This window comes from Lagopus leucura, unplaced genomic scaffold (genome assembly GCF_019238085.1).
Source record: "Lagopus leucura isolate 7727_CA_CO unplaced genomic scaffold, USGS_WTPT01 Super-Scaffold_73, whole genome shotgun sequence".
Taxonomy (NCBI): domain Eukaryota; kingdom Metazoa; phylum Chordata; class Aves; order Galliformes; family Phasianidae; genus Lagopus; species Lagopus leucura.
In genome coordinates, this window is record NW_024962252.1 from 51,659,883 (window position 1) to 51,680,696 (window position 20,814).

Consider the following 20,814-nt stretch of genomic DNA (forward strand, 5'->3'; position numbering starts at 1 on the left):
TGTTCTGTCAGTTAAATCCCACTGCTGCACGAGCAGCTGATTTGGTTTGAATTTTCCAAGCAAGGTGGCCTGATTGGAAAGACCTGCCATCAGATACTCACAGAGACAGCGGTGTGACCGCAATATGAGCTCATGGAAGGCAGTTTGGCTGTTAACTTGTGAAAGCCTGCTGGTACAGCCCCAGCAACTGATGGTGACATCTCTGCTCCTGATCCGTGTGCTTTCCACCAACTGCAGGTGCCCCCAAAAGCATAGTGGTGACCTGCCAGCGGGCCTCCATTCACACTGGGGGAAGATTAGGTTTCAAAATAATAAAAATATAACGCTCTCTGCCCAGGGAGGTGGTGGAATCACCAGCCCTGGAGGTGTTCAAGGAAGGTTTAGACATTGTGTTGTTCTTTAGTGAGAACTACTGGCGATAGACAGACGGTTGGACTGGATGATCTTGTGGGTCATTTCCAACTTTGGTGATTCTATGATCCTCAAATTGAACTTCATAACATACATGGAGGATGCTAGGATGCTCCTTGAAACTGAAAATAATGCAAGCACAAATAAATAGCTGAGAGAAAGGTTTCTGGCCAAAACTGAGGTGCTGGCCTGGAGAACGTGACAAACCAGCTGCCAGAGCTGGAAGCAGCTCTCATTTAGGACATTACTCTAAGCTAATTGGCTTTCCCACCCACTTCAGCTGGCACTCTGGCAGCCTGGTATCTCTTGATACATGCACTCGTTAAGCACCTTGCTGCAGACTCTGGCCTGAAGTCTCACTGCAGCATCATGAAACATCCCGACCTACCCAATGTTTGCTCTAGGATAATCTGCATTTCCTGATGTGGGATATGAAGACTGCTATTTGATCTAGCGGTTCAACTGTAGTTCCAGTCCTGAAACTACATTTACTTCATGTTATTTCTGATGTCATATTGATGCACCTGGAACCCTGACTCTGAATGCATACTGCATGCTGAAAATTGCTGGGTATACCAGAAGCACAAGACCGGGCCACTGTAAATATGGTAACTGCTGAGAGTATCCACAGCCTTAGGTAATCCCCTGGGAAGTAGGGGGGTCTTTGCAATTTCTTCCCCCAAAACTAGCAGCACAAAATCGTCTTGTTACATTCTTCCTTGGAGATAATTTCAGACCAACTCACAATCCTTCATAATTCAATGCTAAATTACAGAGCAAGAAATGCAAACGTTACAGCTTCACCAGTGGCACTAGTTTGCAACACTCAAAACGTATTTCTGCTTTTTGTTAGGAATATTAGTATACTGCCTGATGCTTTTACAGTCTCTCTGCTCCCTTAACTTACATTTATACAAATAAGACTAATGGATTCCATGTCATGTTTACAACAATATGTGATAATGCACAAGCATGAAAGGAAATCATAAAACCGCCTCCATGCCTCTGCTTTGTTGCTCCTTTAATCTACAGGCAACAAAAATAAATGAAGCATTCACAGGAACTACAAGCTGTAAAAAGCAGATCATTACTTCACCTTCAGAGCAACAATGATCCCCTACAGGATATTAATTCATTCTTTGCCTGTAAAGAATTTTACAGAGTTCCAAGCAACACTTTATCTACCTGCAGATTCAACCACACAAGCTAGCAGATCCCATCACCAGCACAATATTATTCTACTGCATGCAGCACGGCTGGTTTCTGCCTGGCTGTCAGGAGGCTGCCAGAAGCCTCAGTGCCCACAGGACACACTTCCACCCGCCAGCTGACCACAGCAGGCTGACTGCCATACCTGAGCCATTCTCAGCGCAGAGGTGCTTCCCTCAATCCAAGTGACAGCTCTCCTTGGCAATCCTGCAGACTACAGACTGGCCCGTTCTCCTTTCCCTCAGGACAACCGCAGGGCCATCAGCCCTTCATGGGGCCGCACTCCTGCAGGTAGCGGCAGTCAGGCTGGACTCCAGCACAGTTAACAAACACAGGTTTCCAAAGCAGTGGCCCGATCCCTGGGCAGTGCCACCCCCACAGACACAAGCCCGGCCTCAGGGGAGATCTCATTAGCGTGGGCACAGCGCCATGGGCTGCGGTTACACGAAGTCCGGTTGTGGAGATAACAGAGCTATACATAGCTATACTAGGAACGCAATCACTGCCACAAGAGCCCCAACATACCACCAGCTCCTTGGCCAATCAGCTGTAGAGTACAACTTTTAAAAAATCATTTGTTAACAACCAGATCCCTATCAGGCAACCTTCCTGCATCTTCTCCAAGCTCTGCTCTTAAGGGATGTTACGGTACCTGAATCCTCCTTCAGTGTCTCTGAAGGCGTCTGCAGTACTTCTTGCACGCCCTGTGAGCACAGAGGTAACTCTTTCCTTTCACAACACCCGTTTCTTGCAAAGAAGCACTGCAAGAAATGACTGGTCTGCCGAGCAGTGCTCAAAATTTGCTGTGCAGTTTTGCAGCATTAGAATTAGCTCCCGTGCACAGAGGGAACAAAGATCAGTGTACACAGTACTCCAAATCCACGTCTAATTACAATCATAAGATTTGCATAGCAAACAACAGTAATTTACCCCAAAGTAAAACTGTGCTGCTTCATTACCCTTGCCCTGCTTTCATGTACAGGGACATCACACAAATATCTTGTTGAAATTTTCTCCCTCAGCATACATTGCATTTGCAGTATTTGAGTTTTGTTTCTTCTTGTGTAAAAGTGTGCGAGGCTTTCCTTCTCTATCGTTTGTTCTGAGGCATCCATTGCTGGAAAAACTTGAAAAGCGTGTTCCAGAACATTATTTATTTGGCAAAAATTCAAAGTACTCAATTAGCAAACAATTAATCCCAAGTTATTTTGCCACTACTGTGGACCACTGTCACACATTTCTTCTGGAAAAAACGTTTATGAAAGAAGTCTTACATGTCCTAAGTTTGATGCGCAAAGTACATTCATTTACAAAGGAGCTGAAGCTCTTAACTGATTAACAGTTCATCCAACTTACACTGAAGTAGAACTCCAGTTACAGTTTCCAGAGTTCAGAATATTAAAAAAATTATTCTATTCTAACCTCTTTAACTTCTGATATTTTGCTGTGCTACTTCTACTGACTGTGCTATTTTCTACTGACTGACAGCCTTTAGCTGTAATAACTGCTCCTTAGTCCAGCGTTAAAGTTGTCGAACTTCATTTTCTCTTGTGTCTCTTCTGCCTTGTAGAAGAACACCTTCCATTAAAAGAGAGCTAACGCTGCTTAGCTAAGCACAAAAAAAAAAAAGAGGAGGAAGGGAGGAGAAAGTCAAGGCTGACCACAGTCAGGGCTGACTTTGTAATCCCAACTGCTCACCTGAGTAAAGACTGCAAACTGTGGCATATTCACCCACACATGAATTTGTTTTATTTGTGAAAATCAGTGGAGCAGCAGTCCTGATCTTGGCAGGGATGAGCAGCACTGTGAGCATGAGCGCCTACATGGGGCCCCATGCTCCTCTGGGAAGAGAACGATGGATGGGTGGTTTGCAGACATCCTGGCAATCATCCTTAACATTAAGCACATTTATAGTAACATGACCTCATTCTACTACGATGTAAAACCTAAAAACTGAGTTACTATATTTGGAAGTAGAAATTAAACAGTACCATGCCTTGTTGCCATCCCATGCTTTCAGTCAGACTGGCAGATCAGGTCAGCTCCCTGTAACCATGACCAGCACTGCAGGTAAGCCCAGCCCTTAGGTGAGAACACGTGTTCAGAGGAACATTTTCATCACATCACTTCTACCACCCATGAGAAGGAAACCAGCTTGTATGGAGCATCCACCCCCAGCTGGTACACCAGCAGTGCTAATCAGCCCAGGCATCCCCTCCTGTCCCACACACCTGTTGTGGTGAAAGTAAGCCTTGAGAAGGGACCCAGAGAGGCTTACCTCCCATCTGACTGCAACGCAAAGCACACACACATTTTCCCAACAGACAGGAGTTCAAGCATGTAAACTCTTCAGAGTAGCAAAACTATTTCTTACATGAACAAATAAATGATAACAGTGACTATGATTCACTATTAGTTCCTAAAAGAGAGTAATCATGAAGACAGTCAAGTACTAATGGAAGCAGTAAGGTTTCTGTCTTGTGACTACTGTTGGCACTGTCAGGAAGAACTTAAAGAGCCCCAGAAATGCCATCCTTCCACTAACCATGCAAGGCTTTCTGCCATGTTCCTTCCATCCTAGGAGCAAAATAAGTGGAGACTCAAGGAGCCCAGGTGCGCTGTAAAATTCAGTGAAGGGACTGTGTACAGCAGATTCTACAGGGAATCAAGAAGGACGTACAGCAGGATACCTCTGCTCTCCCGTACCTTACAGCCTTCCCAGCAAAGAGAATTGAAAAAGTATCTTCACTATCTGAATATTTGAAAGGGAAGTGTCCTATAGGACTTTACCACAAACTTAAAGAAAAAAAAAACAGCAGGGAAAGTATGCAGGTGTGTTTATCAAATTTAACTTCATGCTGCAGATTAACAAGTTTATCAAAGCTCTTGATAGGTTCATTCACCTAAAAATGACTTCAGATCAAAGCACTGATTGAAAGCTAAGTTAAAAAAATATATTCTGGTTATTCTTGAGACTAAGATGTACATGTCACATTTCTGGTACACCACATGGGGTTTTGGTTGCTATCAAAATCCATACACATAATGTACCGTTCAAATGAAGTCACTTCCTGTAGTTTACATGTAATAGCTTCTAATCAGTGCAAACAAAGAGACTTCTTCTCACTGCTGAAAGCTGAACACATTGCAAACAATCAAATTGAAAAATGCAGCTTGATTTTTCAGTTGTTTTTTTTTTTTTCCTTCTCTCCTCCCTCTACTGGCTTGGCATGAAGACATAAAATTAGATCCAGAACCAGGGATGGAGGTTAACAGCAAACTGACAGAAAAAACTGTGTTTTCTGGTTTTGTTTCTGTTTTTTGTTTTTGTTTCTTGCTTTTTTTGTTGTTGTTGTTGTTTTGTTTTTTTTACAAGAAACAGCTTCAGGCTGCGCAGCCTGATCCTTTGAAAGGCCCAGCAAAGGCTCCCAGGGAGCCAAAGCTCCTGCTGCCCATCTACTGCTACCTGCCAGCCACAGCCATGCTGAGGCAGGTCAATCCTTGCTAGCACTGCTCAAACTGCTTCAGTACTGTAGACAGCAGAAAGAAAACCCCACCATCCACACAGACACAGGCAACCACCAGGGGAGCCAAAGCAAAGCTTCTTGTGAGCACCCTATGGCTCCTGAGCCATATTCTGTGACTCCCTGCAGCAGATGTTTTACTGTCCACAGCAGAAACAGTTCTAATTGGACTCAAGCACGTCTTTTTGGTGGAGATTTTGGCAGACTGGTTGATTTATTTTAGTATCAAATCTTTTAGCAGCTAATACTACTGTTGTAATTTACGCATGTTTTCCTGAACGCCCATCTGTATAATACACATCTACCCGAAAGCATGTGCGTACAAACACACACAACCATATCAAGTATGTTAACAGTGGCTGACAGTTTTATTCATGGCTGGTCAACATCAAGGTTTCGGTTCTGATAAATGAAGTATAGAGATTCTAATGACTAATGCTTCATCTTAATCAGTTGAAATATTTCCAATACTTGCAAGACTCCCTTAAAAGGGAACTTTGGAGTAGGTCTCTTCTTAGTGCAGAAACACGCTGTCAGTAGACTCTGCATTGAACTTGGTTGCTACTGGCCACCAAGGTCAGATATCACTCAGAGGAGATTGACAGATGGTCACAAAAGTGGCTCTCCTTAGGAAACCATCCTAAACTGATTCTTGCTCTCACTTTTGTCACATAACCTTCAGTTTGGACTTCCAGGAACTTTCCCAGCAAAGATGCCAGAAATTGGAACGTATCTCCAGCTGCTTTCTGCAAGTAGACATGCTTTGGAGAAGGAAATATGAGCTTACTGCAGGACACGAAGAGGATGGCATGACAGAGAAGCTGTACTCATCCTGCAGCTGTAGATGCAGGAGTCTTAAGTAATTTAAGTAAATTTAAAGTAAAGGCAATTTAAGTAAATGAAACAAACCACTACTGCTGGGAATAAAAGCATGGACTCAGCTCTAAAGAAAAGAATCTATATGCTTAGCTCTTCTAATATCTGAGTAGCCAGCTACATTAGGAACGAAGGAAGTTAATGTGGAGAAGTGAATATACGAATACTTAGGACTAACTGTTCCGTTGTGACCTTGGAGGGCCAGACCTGAAAGAATACTCACAATCTGCAGTTTCAGGGAAACTAAGTATGAATAAAACTGAGAAATCAGTTAACTTTCTCATTTCAAACCTCCTATGGGCATTTCAATTCACCGAAAAGAACAAAAACATTAGTTTTGTTTTGAGCTCATGAATCCTAAAACCCATGTATATTTACAACAAAGGAATACAGGCATCTTGTTTTAGAAGCACTATTGTTCTAAATAGAGTGTGCTTAACAGCTTAGCAGAACTGCTTTAACTGTTTCTGTGAAGAAGAGAGGACACACAGAACAATTTCTGTTACAGCACGAAGTGCCCTATTTGCCAGATTTCCAGAACGCACAGGATGCTTCGATCCCAGCTTCTCTGGGAGTAAAATGGGTTGGAGACTCTCATCCCTGGCTTTTATGACCCCATGAAAATATTTTCCTCTTTTAAGGCATGGTGTGATTTCCTTAAGAACAGGCATTGGGAAGCTCTTTTCGACAGACACAAAACTGTATTTCTGTGAAAAGAATATTCACATGTAAAAGTGTCCTAGCTGCATTACTTATCTTCCTCCTGAGATCTAACTGACACTTATTTTTTTGTACCTTAAAGACATTCAGTGGGAACCAAGGGATAATTTCTAATGTCTTGACTGATACTGTATTAAAGAAATTACATCCACCCATGCTTCTTTAACATGCTGATAAAGCATGGATTAAAAAAATAGCATCAATAGATTGAGAAGCAGTATAGTACATTTCTGTTACAATAGCTATTCTCCTTAGGCGTAATGACAGCCTTGAGTCTACTGCTTTGAAATACAGAATTACGCAGCACATGACAGAATATTATCACAGAACTACTTGTGAGTGTTGCAAAAATTTGTGGGCTTAAAAAAGACTACAGATTTTTTTTCTGTAGAGGAGGCACTCTAAACACAGATTATAATGCATATCCAAAAAGCCCTATTTATCTTCCTACTGACAGATGCCTTAGTTTGAGATTAAATAAAACACAAAGACTCTACCTACAGTTGTTCCTGAGGGATTCCTAGTTTCTTTAAACTACTTCCAGAAGTCACAAAAATAAAAGCAATAGTCTGCTAGAATCTAATTCTACTAAATTCTAATACTAGAATCTAAGAAGCAACCTTAGAAGGCAAAATTGCAAGCAATTTGGTTTTGTACTTCCCTAGCTGAAATAGAAAGAGCAACAGGTGTTCAAGGTCTTAGGGGAAATGCTCCATTCCTCGGGTTTGTATTTGTACAACTATAATATTTAATATCCATATTTACCTGGGGCTGCATATGGTCACATATTCCACAATGTATTTAATATACTTTCTTCTATTGGTTGGAATTCAATTATTTTATGCACTTTGTGCTTCAACACTGCTAACAGATCACAGCAATATTTGATTTTCATACATATCCCCAGTTTTAGATGTGGTAAAGGTACAGCTGTCTTGCCAGAACACGCTTTCCAGTCCAGTATGTTAAATGTAAGATTCTTTGTTGCCTTATCATCCAATTAACAGAACACAAATACTACCTTCTGTGTCACACGTGAATCATCTACCTCCTTTCCTTTATACTCACAAAAAAAGCTGTGATCAATTGAGCTTCCCAAGCTATAATTGGTTTTTATTTAGAACATTACAATTACCCAGAAATCAAAACCCTCACTGACCAGTATTTTCATAACACACCTAGGTTATGTTAATAAAGCAACCTTACAAAATGTCTCTTTTCCAACTAAAATGCTGGCTTTAAATAAGCTTTACCTCTAAATTTTAGTGCCTCCCAATGCCTATCATGTATAAATACACTTAAATGTAAAAAAATCCCTCCTGCTACATTTGTATAACAACAATACAGCTCACAAAAATAAACATCAGCCTGCTTGAAATTGATTGTTTTTATACCCTTTTCAAAATCATACATTTTTTGTTTCTCTTTTCACTTGGAAAAACCTGGAAATTTAAAGGCAGAACCCACAAGCAAAAAATACTGATTATTTACATTTAGGCTACATGCTTTTATCTTTGGGATCACAAAGTATTTATTCTAAAGAAAGTTTGTTTGTACATGGAACCTCAATGCTTCCAAGAAAAACAGACAAGTTATCTGCAGCACAGAAGAGCAAAATGAGACAAAACATGGAAGATTGCTAGTTCTAAGGCACTCAAAGAAAAAATGCCAGACTGAGGAATGCAAACTACTCCAATAAAATACAAAACCTCCCAAGCACTTCTACTGAAATTATGGGATTTACTCAAAAGTTTTCAGACAATTGCACAAACAGAAATACTTCAGATCAGGTTTGCAACACACACACACACACAAAAAGTAATTCCCACTTCTCTGCAAAGAACAAGACAGCACAATAGCTACTATTCCGCCCAGAGCTTGCCCTTACACTTGAGCAGGCAAACGACGAGGTGACATTACTATTTTCCTGCATTCAGAACTTGCCCTCACCTGAAAACTGTAGCTACATGAGCTCAGAAACTTTCCAGTCACCGCAGAAACTAATATACAAACTCTGGTATCTGTTCTCCTGTTTTCAGTAGGAAATTTACATATGAATTACACACCAAATTCCTTTAGGCCGATAAACTTCTGTACTTTCATGCAGAAAATACCGCTTCCTTGTTATCGTCCTCCTCTTGCTATTCTTTGCTGTCATAGAAAAAACAACTCTACCTCTAAAATCAGCATGCATAAAGACAGATCCATTTCTTGTCTTTGAGTTTATACACAGAAACAGAGGTTTGGGAATAAACACATTTAAAGAGATTTGAGGCTCCCAGATTTTCTGCCAGATAGAGACTCCGGTTACTCATCTGCCATGTGCAAAAGTGCTAACACAGCGATCTGTACTGGTCAAGAAACCATCCAACGCATTTCATCTGATCCTCAAAGACGTAAAGAGTGGTTTATAATAGCCTACATAAAAGACTGATGGTAAGAGCCTGACGACAAGATTCAGATGCCAAGTTATTTCCTAATACTATTCATATTCATTAATCATCGTTAATCAAAGAATAAGGGAACATACACAGAAGCTAAAAACAGCACAAGACTAAGGTGTTTCCCATTGCACAATACAATGCAAACATTGTTTCTGCACTCAAGAATACATATGCAAAGATTTCATAACCGTGCTATGTGTAGGAATTCAAAACAAACCTTACCTTATTTTAAATTGCACTTTTATTAAGAAGTCACACTATTGTAGTGCAAGGTGGCAGGAAACATGCCATCTTCCTTCGGCAGAGTTTTCCAAATGCCCCTGTGTTCAACTAAGTCTAGCTCTGCTCTGTTTTGTTTTCACAAGAGGACCCATTCAGCACCATGTGCTCCTTTTCAGCTGTCAATAAACAGAGGGAGTGAATTCCCCAGAGCTTCACAAAGCTAGTTAGGCATAGCCATTCATTTCTTCAGGAAAACAGGGCATTGATTTCAGCAAATTCCCAGGGAGCAGCTACAACAAAGGGATCAAAGACCCACCTCCTTTCCTGCACGGCTCTCAGAGGAGCAGCGACAGGTTTCCTGAAGACTGGGCTGGAGCCCCAGCGACCACCGCGTGCTTCATTCACACTCATCACCTTCTTACACTCCCAGGACAGCCCCAGTGCAGACCGTGACAAACCCCTACATTCAGGCAGCATAATGTACTGCACGCTAGTTCATCCAAGGATAAAAAGGAAAACAAGCTCCAAGGGAAGTCCGCTGCTTCCCTGACCGGTTGAGCTTCAATAGCTGCAGACATTTTATAAACTCTCCTCTTTTCTGCCCTTAGCTTCTCCATCGAAAACAGAGAAACACAGCTACCTCCAATTCATTGTAATGAAACTTCACTGGGATGCTGGCTTTTTTGGATTACTTCCACAGGCTTGAAGACATAGTAACTGGAATTTGAGGTCTGGCCTCAGAAGCCCCTGCATTGTGTAGCCATGACATTTTCTTTGTGTAATTGGCCTGCAGCATTTTTTTTCCTAGGAATCCAAGGGGGTTTGTTCTGGTTTGGTTAGATTTTTATTTTTAATTATATATGTGCTCCTTGTTAAGGTGACCTGGAACAAGATTGCTAATCCTAGGCTCTGACCTTGCTCTGAACCAAGCATTAGTGACAGATGATGCTGTGGTCATCAGTGCCACAGACTGCCTCCCGGTGGTGAGACCACCTGGCACACGGTCCACGTGACTAAACACCTCATCTTCACCCAGGACACTGTCAGGCTGTATTGTTAATACTTCCAGAATAGTAAATTCATCTGCTTCTCTGGGCAGCCTATTTCAATGCATAATTGATCCCAGTACAAAGACTGTTTTTTCTTACATTCAAAGGCACTTCCCTGGAAGCAGTCCATGGCCACTGGCCCTTGCCTCACCATGATTCATCCTTGTGGAGAGAGGACATCCACTTTCTTCTTCATAACCACCATTTTTGTACTGGAAGGCAATGACCAGCTCTTCCTGAGCCTTATCTTCTCCAGGCTAAGCACAAATAACACCTTCAGCCTCTCCTCACACGTTAAGTTCCTTAACCTGGTGATCATTAGGGAAAGCATGACTGATGCTGAGACTGAGCTGAAGAGTGAAAAAGGAAACTGCTTGGGTATAGATTAGCTAAAATGGATGAACCAGCTTAAATGATTGAGCAGAGTCAAGGAGTCTTAAGTGATTCACACCAGAACTAATGTGCAGTCACCCTACCCTTTCCGTTTTTTAACAATGCACTCCTGACAGCAGTTCTGCCTGTTGTATATGAAACAGTCACCCATACTACATTCCTTATGAATCTTTGAGAGTTCCTTCTGTATCTAAACAGAACTCAAGCATGATACACAATTACCAGCTGGCAGATGAAGTTCAAAAATATCACTTTCTGAAATAGCTTGAAGTAAATATATCGCCTCCACAAATAGTTGTTATTTACCAGTCAGCTGCTACTGCTTTTTTTATCTATTAACTGATTACAGTTATTGACAAAAATATATTTTTTCCTTGCTCTTCATTAGGAGGGATTGGAGGCTGACAAAATGGGTTTCCAAAATGGCAGTTGAGGCACTGGAAGGATTCCAGAATAAAGTCAAGCTTAATGCTGCAGATAGCATAGGCTGCAGTGACAGATGCATGAGTATCAGGCAGACCCAAGTAGTAGCTTTTTGCAGAAGTTATGACAGCAAAGTATGAGAATATGCCACTTGCATATTCTTTGCTGCTGGAAAAAAATGATGGATAATTGAGATGAGGAGTGAGACTCGGATGTGGTTTGGATAATGATGTCTTTGAAATGCAAGAGTTAAATTGACAAAGTGATTAAACACCCCAAGCGTACCACTTGGTAGTAATCTGGGATAGTATCTGTGCAAAGAGAGATGAAATATTTAAAACAGAACTGTGATTTTTAAAGCCTCAATGAATCTGTCTGTTCTTATGCAGGGGCCAGATTTTTACAATTTTACTCATATTAAGTCATGCCTTACTCCAAGAATAATCCCATTGATTATAATGGTAATATTGTTCCACAGATGTCTCAGAAGAAACGCAAATGTAAAAGCAGACTTTATGCTTAAGATACAAGACATCAATCATGAGCACATCTGGGAATTTGATAAAAACATATGGTACAAAAAAATCACTGTGAGATGACAGAAATGTACTTACATAGCAGGTCTGTGGACATGTTTACAGATCAGGCATAGGAAACCTACATGAAATAAATGAAACAAAAAGATCAGTTTTCTGAAGTAGCACTGTTCCTGTTTAAAATTCATGCTAGTTACCATGCACATCTTTTTTTTCTAGTTCTCTAAGAAACAGGAAGAACATATCTAGGGAAATCTAAATAGGAAAAATTTCAATTAGTAAAGGAAAAGAGTGAATCTGTCTATTATTAACTCCTTAATATATGAGCTCATTTCATAAACAATGTGAAACAATATTAAAGTAATGCATGTTAATTAAGTTGGAACAATTTGCTATACCCCACTTCTTCATTAACATGTACCCCACTTCTTCATTAACATGTATTACAAAAACAGAATTTTCAAGCACTGTGAAAATATACCCCAATGCATGCCATTTTGTGTTTAAGCCTGCTGTTTCTGGTATTCATCTTAAGTATCCTCACAGCAAAGTCAAAGGGAATATTAACTACACACAGGATAAGGCACTTTCTTCGCACTCCTGAAAGACTTCTGCAGAGTTCTAGTTTCCTGCTGAACTCTGCTCATCTTGTTCCTTTCCCATTTGTTCACTGTCTTTTTCTTGAAATTTTACAATGGTTTATAGTAAGAGCAGAGTCTGCCTTTGTAGTAGTTGTCTCAGCAGTGTCTACCATTGTGGAATCTCAATGTGTGGATACGGCTGCTTAAAGCAAGATAAATAATAAGGCAGGCAGTAAAAAGAGGATGCACAAGTAACAGTAAGAATCACATCAGCATGTGCTGTTTAGCCACATCCAAATTTTGGGTAGGGACTGAAGGTACATGTACATGATTTAAGGTGAAAATTTCCCACTGGTGAAGAAAATGGTATTTTGTTGCTGACTGGAATGGCTCAAAGATACAATGATTGCTAGTCAGATACTTCCAGATTAACTGGAACTGATCAGGAGAACTGAGAGAAGCTTGGAAGAAGACAATACAGGAAAAACAGACAACGAAGAATGATAACTGAGCAGGAAACAGACTCGTGGAAAACAGAAGTGGTAGGTAAGATAGGAAAAATGCAGAGCACAATGAGGAAGAGAAGAGCTGGTGAGAACTACTGCTACTTTGTGCTAGTGGTGGCAACGGTGATGAGGAGATGGTTGGACTAGATGATCTTGTAGGTCATTTCCAACCTTGTGATTCCATGATTCTATGGTTCTAACTACGGAGAACATGCCAAGAAAGAAGCTGTGACTTTGCCTGGTGTATCCATCAGCAAGATGAGGAAGCTGCTATCTAACTATCTCCTGCAATTCAGGAGCACACTGTAGTAATATTTTCAAGCCTGGGAAGATAAAAATCTATTCTGATGAACAGTTACAAGCATGCAAGTTGCCACCTGACTCTGAGGACATACCACGTGTCCCTGGATAGGCAAGAAGCCACAATGAGCATTACCCCACCATTTACTCAATGATTTGTGAACAGATCATAGCTGCTGAGCAACAGAGTAATTATGCTGATGATATTCTTGTTTGTAAGTGATTACAGACCCAGTCCTAAGTTCATGACAAGCAAAGTTAGTGAGTCAGAGTTGCTATCTTACCATGCATCTCATCACAACATAATCAAACTCCCATGGACTTAAATTGTCAATTCGAGCATAAAAGGTAACATACAGGAAAACACAGACTTTTAGATGCTTCACTCTGAAACTGGAAGAGTTCTGACCTTGAAATACACAGAGCTACCTGGTGTTTGCTTCCCACATACTTAGCCATGCCTTTCAAGCCTACACTGCCTTCACGGAATAGACGACAAGTACATGCATTGCTCTTTAAAGGGGACAGGGGTGAAGGGTAGCTGATGGGCATACTGAGTCTTTATTCTCAAAAGTTCTAATTTTCGATGTAGAACCAAGAAGATTACTCCCACTTTTCGGATGCATATATTCCCTGACATAGAGGAGATAATACTGATAGGGAGCAGTTCATTAGAGACCCTCAGCAGGGAAGTCGCTACAAGGAAAGACGCTTCAGTTGCTCACACATAAGCATCCAGTGCCCTCTGAGATGCCCTAGGATATCTGAAGCACCTATGTGAGGCTGGTAGACATAATACACAGGAAAATGAGCCCCTTCTGGACAGGCAGGAGGGCAGGATTACCCAGGACATCTCAGATAACACTAGAAGCTTATGTTTAAGCAAATGAATCAAGTCTTACAGTATTGCCATTTCTCATTTTACAAGAAGCCAGGTAGAAAACTGGCAGCCAGACTGCCAATGCATCCTTTCTGTCTGAGATCAAGGGAATTGAGGACAAGGCATGAAACAGAAGCACCAACACTTCAACTTTTCTTCTGTAACTTCTATCTTCTGCCAAAACAGTGTCTCCGGTGAATACATAGTTTAGTATGAACTGTCTACATGCAGTGCCACTCAAAGACAAAAGATGTGAGACAGAAGCAGTAAAGAAGCCTGGATGCTAAAGAGACATGAGCAAGTCCTCTTTCCCAGATGAAAACAGTCATGCTGAGAACAGGGTTTCTAAGCAGCAAGTTTCCTGATTTCTACTAACCATAAAATACTTCACAGTTAGACTCCATTCTGGCTAAGGGCGAGGCACTTGTCTATGATATCAATTTCCATGAATGTAGGCCTTGCAGACGGAACAGCAGGCTTTAATGGCATCCATATGTGACCCCATCCCTTTGCCCATGCTGACAGGACTGCAGTGGCAGCAATCCCTGAGTGCCCAAGTTTGGCACTTGGTGAGCACACAGTTTGCAGACCAAGAGCAAACACCTCCTTGAGGGCATCCCAGTTGCAGAAACACAAACCGCTCACAGAGCAACAGAGCAGCAGGTGCACCAACACAAGTAACTGCTCCTCTTCCAGCAGTCAGTCATGTTATCTCTGACAGGGTGAAGATAAGTGCAGCAGGGAGTATTTGCAGAGGCAAGGGAGTGTAAGCAGAACTAAAAGCTCCTTCACAAGCTGAGCCAGACCTTTCCCGCACTTACCCTCAACACAAACTCACAACCTCTCCCCTCCTTCTAGCTGCAGAAAACCACCATCTCTCCCGCTCCAAGGTCAGCCCTTTGGTGTACGAAGGTACCTCTTGCACACTGTACCGCCCTTCAATCAAGAGGATAACAACACACTCTAAATGGCACATGTAGAGTCACAGCAGTCTCTTCATCTGTGCCAGCTAGGCACAGTGCCTGGTGGTTTCTGGCCACGTTGGCTACTTGTCAACCTAAACTTAGATGGTTGGCCTCTGGCCATGCTGGCCACAGTTTAACATTCCCGTTGGCCAGCCTTCTGTGGTTTTACTTGTAAACCACTTGTAAACCACACCGGCCTTTACACAAAGCATTGCAGGTATATCAACCTAACTTGCCATGCTGCTCACAAAGCCAAAGCTTGTTTGAGGCTGCTTTAAGATACTGACATGTTTCACCAGTGGAAGGGCAGAAAAAGACAAGGAACAGAGTGGGGAATGTTTTCCATACAAGGAAACTGCAGCCCTTACAATTAATTTGAGGCAAAGTCTCCCGAGGTTCTTGTGTTCTCTCATTATCAGGAAATTGGTTTATGTGCTTATCCTAAGTAGGAGCTGAAGTTGAATATGATAGTCAACAGTGTTCACAGAGGGCAAAGCATGGGTTACAGGCTCACTGGATGAACAGAAGTTCAGTGCCTTGCAGTGGCAAGCAGCATTTATGCACCGGCAAAAGAAGTGAGAACGGGTTCTGCACTGCCTATGGAGGAGAAGAATTGGCTGTGGAGTACATTTCTGCATGAGCCAGGTAGGAGCAGTTGCAATGGGAAAAGCTGTCATATCAACACACGCTGTGAGTGATACCCTTGCATCTGCATCATGATCTTGCATCATCTGCCAATGACAAGAGAACACGCTGTCTGCAAGAGATAACCATGTCATGCACAAAGACCTGGATGATGACTTTTGAACTATAATCAGAAGTAATGATTTGACATCATATGGCTCAAAAATGCACCTCAGCATCATGCCACATGCCAGAGAGATGCATTAGTTCATCAGTTGCTGTAAGGCTCTTGATGCCATGAAGCCATCTCTCCACTTACTCATGCAGATGAAAAGGGGAGGCTGCTGTTTTTCAGGTATCTGAAGAACATGCAGTAAAACCTGTTATAGACCCACAATATTCTTAAGTAAAGACAGATGGCTTATTCTTATCTAAGCATCTTTTATCACACTATAACTGAGTAAAGGTAAAATGCAAGTAAAGGCATTTTTTCAAGACATCTAAACTAAGTAACACAGTTGCAGATGTCTCTAAAATACACATGCACAAATGTGACAGGAAAACCACACTTAACCTACTTATATCAAGATTAAATCGGGAAGGACTCTTTTTTCCCCCCCAATAGAAACTGGTTGCCCAGGCTTAACTTTCAGCATACCTTATGCCTCAGGTTATATTTGTTAGAAGAAAACACCTAATGCATCTACTACATTGCATTAGAATCCCATTAGCGCTTCCTACTTGTTCTCTTTTGGCTATTGCTAGCTCTTGTGCTGGGCATTTCTGCTGACATTTATTTTGTTGAATTCATGAACAGGAAGGAAAATCACAACAATACAGAAATGAAGTAAGTATTAATAGAGTATTAACAGGGGATAAAGTAAAACACAGGGCCAAAGTTAGTATCAGCCCCAGATGCGTATCCAAAATCAGGATTTGGCTTGTGATATTTACAATTCAAACAGATCCCACAGTAAAATTTTCTGCATTTCACACCTACTACAGGTAGGTATAGAATCCTTTACCATAGATAACACTAAACATGAAATTATAAAATTATGAAAACATAAATCCTTTTATAATAATCAAGTAAAACAGCATATACCTGTGCATTTTCTTTACTAAAATTATGGGTTTTTTTTCAAATCATGGAATTATTTTATAATTATAAAACAGTGAATGAAACGTTTATTCCCACCTGGCATCACTTTCCTATGCTGCTGGTGGTGAGTCACAGCCAGACAGATGTCACCCTCACCAGGTGACCATGTGCCACCCCACACATAACTCTTTTACCGTTATAACACTGTAATATTTTTCTTTGTTCTGGAGGATACTGACCCTTCCCTGGTGGGACCCGAGCAACACATAAACACTTGTGTCTCATCTCTAGAAATCTGGCTCAGGGGTACTGCAGAAGTTCTTTGTAAGGAAGTCTTCTTGGTAAACATAAAAAATAATGAAAATCAGGAGCTCTATATGGAACATCTGTCTTTTACAAAGGACTAAGCAGTAAAAGAACAGTAAACAGAATCTTAAGAAGACAGGGGGCAAACAATTATGCACTCAAGAAACTCATGGTTTCTTTAATGAAAAGCAACCAAGAACACTGTCAATGTCCAGTGACTTCATGAGACTGGACATGCTATTGACTTTGGTCACTTTTTCATCAGTTAGCTGTTATTTGCAACAGTTACAGAGTATTAAATTTCAACAGAATACATTACAAAAATCCTGCCTTTTCACTCCTTGCACCAACCAATTGATATTCCAACTTACAATTATGACAATATTGAGGTGTAGCACCATCAAATATGATCCAAATATGGGCCAAATCTACTCAAGCGTATTTTCAGTTTAAGAAAAATATATTAAAAAATCAGAACTTTCATTAAAAGCAAATCCATTTTACATCCAGTGACTTGAAACCAGAAACACAAGGATCAAAAAATTCCAAACCTTGTTCCTTAGAAGTTTTTCCTGTTCTGAAATATGGCACTGTCTCTCATCATTTTCCTAACCTTCTACCACTTGATATTGGTCTACTTTGGTCAGCAAAAGATATACAGCAGAAAATGAAGCAAGTACTTTGCTTAGTATTTTTAAACAGAGATAGCAACAAAAGATGCCAAAGCATTATACTAAAGGGTATCTTGTGCTGGTCTTCCATACTAAAGGCTTCTGTGTCATTTGGCTTTGCAAAATCCTCCTTTTTGACCATGATCCAGAAAAGGATTTCTGCGTTTCCCATGTCCAACAACCACTGACTTTCAGGGAACTGTTTGTACATAGGAAGACAAACCCACACTTCTGCTTCTGTATTTTGCTGGGTCGAGATCAAGGCACCAATTATCTTTCTAGATGCTTGTTTTGTTCTGAGAATCACTTTTTAAAAGCTAAAAAAGGCTTTAAAGTGTGAGTTTTAAAAAGCCCCAAGACCCAGGAACATTCCTAAAATAATTTGCATTCCACAGCAGAGGGCAGAAACATTTCCATTTCAATGAGTCTGTGGAGAGGATTCTGGTGTACTAGCTGAAACTCAGGACTGAGCTGGCACAAAACAAACACAAGACCCACTTGTATGAAGTCATGTGAAAAAGTACATTTCCTGTGAGACATTCATTCTCAACACATTGGCTGAACTATTCTCATCATTTTCAACTCGAATTCCAATTTCCCTTTAGGAATAGGCACTCACTTTTAGGCAGGGCAGTCACTGACAGATGAGCAGATTGATAGGGAGATTCCCTTGTCTGTGTTCTCTTTGGGGAGCCCACCTCAAAAAGTCAATTCCTGGAAATTAAAAAAAGTTTTACAAAAGCCTTGGCTTTAACACTGTCTCCTTGTACAAGCTCACTACTAATGTATCAGAAGCTGCCTGCTTTCCAAAACTGATGACCAGCAGACCAATGCGGCAGAGGGCCCACACGCTCCCACCTACTGCCACAATCACATCTGTGACCAGAAAGGGCTGGCAGTAAACTTTTAGCAAACTTTTTAGCAAACTTTTGAAATCATAAAAATAGATGTGTCATCAGAAGGTCAACACTTTGCACACCTTGCCTAGATTATGCTGATTTTAAAACTCCCAGTTTCAGACACTCACAAACTTTGCACATATCTACAACACGATCCAGATGCATCCTCTGTTTCAGTGTAGTGTTGCTGCCAAATTATGCAAATACTAATTTTCAATTTATTTGGTCAAATGTCACTTTCAGAGTGTTACTCTTACTTTTAAATGGCTTTAAACCCCAGTTCTGGAAAAGCATCATTTCATCCAGAAACTACCACAAGTTTTCACTTGAAAAAGGAATTTAGGTAGAGAACACCGGTGGGTTTTTTTACTATTTTATTGGTGAAGCAACTTAATTTTAGAGGCGCTTGTTTTCATGGTATGCTTGGAATGCCTGTGGTACATAAGTAGAAAGAAATTCAAATCTTCCAAAGACTGATGATATAATTGGCTAATAAAAGTTGTATATATTCCCAAATATTATTTACCTGTTCCCTTCCTTTTTCCTTTGATTATGACACCATATGACAATTCCAAAAATCAGCAAGGCATGACTCACAGACCACCACTGAATAAATGCAGATACAGATTCAAATTCAACTCAGTGAATCACCATTCATAGTCAGCATAATCATAGTCAGCATATCTATCACTCAGGTATAGGAAAAAGTTGGTCCCCGCTGTCAGCTAAAGACGAGTTGAAGCTCTTGTTTTCCCAGAATGACAGCATGTAGCACAGTTATAATTAGATTTCTTCTTTCAGAGGCCTGGATGCCTTCTTACTAACTATACAGCACACAGCCCCTTGGGGTCCTGTGCCACTTCTTGTGTGTGACTCAAGTAGTCCAAAAATAAAAATAAAAACGTGGCATTAAATGCATAAGGTGTGCTTATTTAAAATTCTAGCCTTATGGCTTCATCCTGTACAGTAACATAGTCCTAGTCTTTTCTCTGGCAAGACTGAAACTTAAATAAATGCTAGGCAACTGGCTCTCTTCTATGCAAGCTTGTTTTGTCAGTGCTGGAGAATGTAAGAAGAAGTAGGAAATCAGAATAACAAGGCCAATACTGAAGAGCCCGCAGAGGCTGGTAAAGGACAATTTCATAGCCACTATCTCCACTGAATGAACAAAACAGTTAAAAATAAGTGACTATCAACTCCCATATCATTACTAAATTAGCTACATGAAATTTGGTGCACCACGGATAAATAAATACTAAGTACAGGAAATCACTATTTCTTCAATTAAAATTTACCCTGATATAAAAAACCTTGTAACAATAAACTGGAAAAAATCCTGCGATCTCTGACCCTTCCTTAAAAGTTCACCAATGGGTCACTTGCTGTTATTTCTTCACCCAGTTGCATGACCTCTTCAACTCCAACTTTGACATCTAAAACATTTATTCAGTATGGTCCAGTGAGTTAACAAAAACCCAAATCCACTTGACATCTGCACCTTAAGTTATCAAAAGATCATTTCAGTGATTTATAAAATCTGGATGAACATAATCTGTAAGATTTCATGCAGGATGTAAATCAGCAGATGGAACAACTTAGGGTTATCCAAAAGTGCCCACTACCCAGTGCTTAGGTAGCTTTGAAATGTACTTTCGTCATTGCATCATTACATTACAGTCTCCAATTTCACTACAGTGCTAAAAAAAAACCAACAAAACACAGGGAGAATCACTATGATTCAAGAGTCATTGCTCTGCTGGGACAAACTGAAAGCCCAGCTGACATTTCTTAATGATGATATTGATTATGCTATCCTGTAAACTCCAGGAATTCAAATTTTTAAGATCATCCCTGTCAAAATAAACAACTTGAAAATGACTACTGCAATTTCAGATTCTGAAACCCAAATACATGACTGGAAGTACAACAACAACCTTGACACCTAAACAAATTCACATTTTTTGCTCATAGCTTGGAATTTAGAAAACCCACTGTCAAATTATAATTTTAAAAATAAAAGTAGATAAGAGGAATAATCAGAGCAAAAGACATGCTGTAAAGGCAATTCAGAAACTTAAACAGCCTAAAGAATTTGACAAGAAAGAAAGTTTTTAAGTAATATATCCTGCTTATATTTTTACAGATAAAAAATGCACTCGCACTGTCCTCAAAT

At 40.5% G+C, this 20,814-nt stretch overlaps 1 protein-coding gene across 3 annotated transcripts in view; it reads right to left on the reverse strand.

Moving 5' to 3' along the window:
- Positions 1 to 20,814, reverse strand: part of PLAGL1 (PLAG1 like zinc finger 1) — a 43,839-nt gene that overhangs the window by 14,449 nt on the left and 8,576 nt on the right. Inside the window, exons 1-2 of one of the 3 annotated variants that reach the window (XM_042889078.1) lie at positions 14,896 to 14,955; positions 11,886 to 11,928 (exon numbers count right to left, since the gene is read on the reverse strand). In XM_042889078.1, the coding sequence (XP_042745012.1) occupies positions 11,886 to 11,904 (19 nt within the window). In that variant the 5' untranslated portion in view covers positions 11,905 to 11,928; positions 14,896 to 14,955. Of the gene's footprint in view, positions 1 to 2,272; positions 2,429 to 11,885; positions 11,929 to 14,895; positions 14,956 to 20,814 lie in introns of those variants that run through there. The other 2 variants (XM_042889072.1, XM_042889083.1) reach the window with 2 other exon arrangements.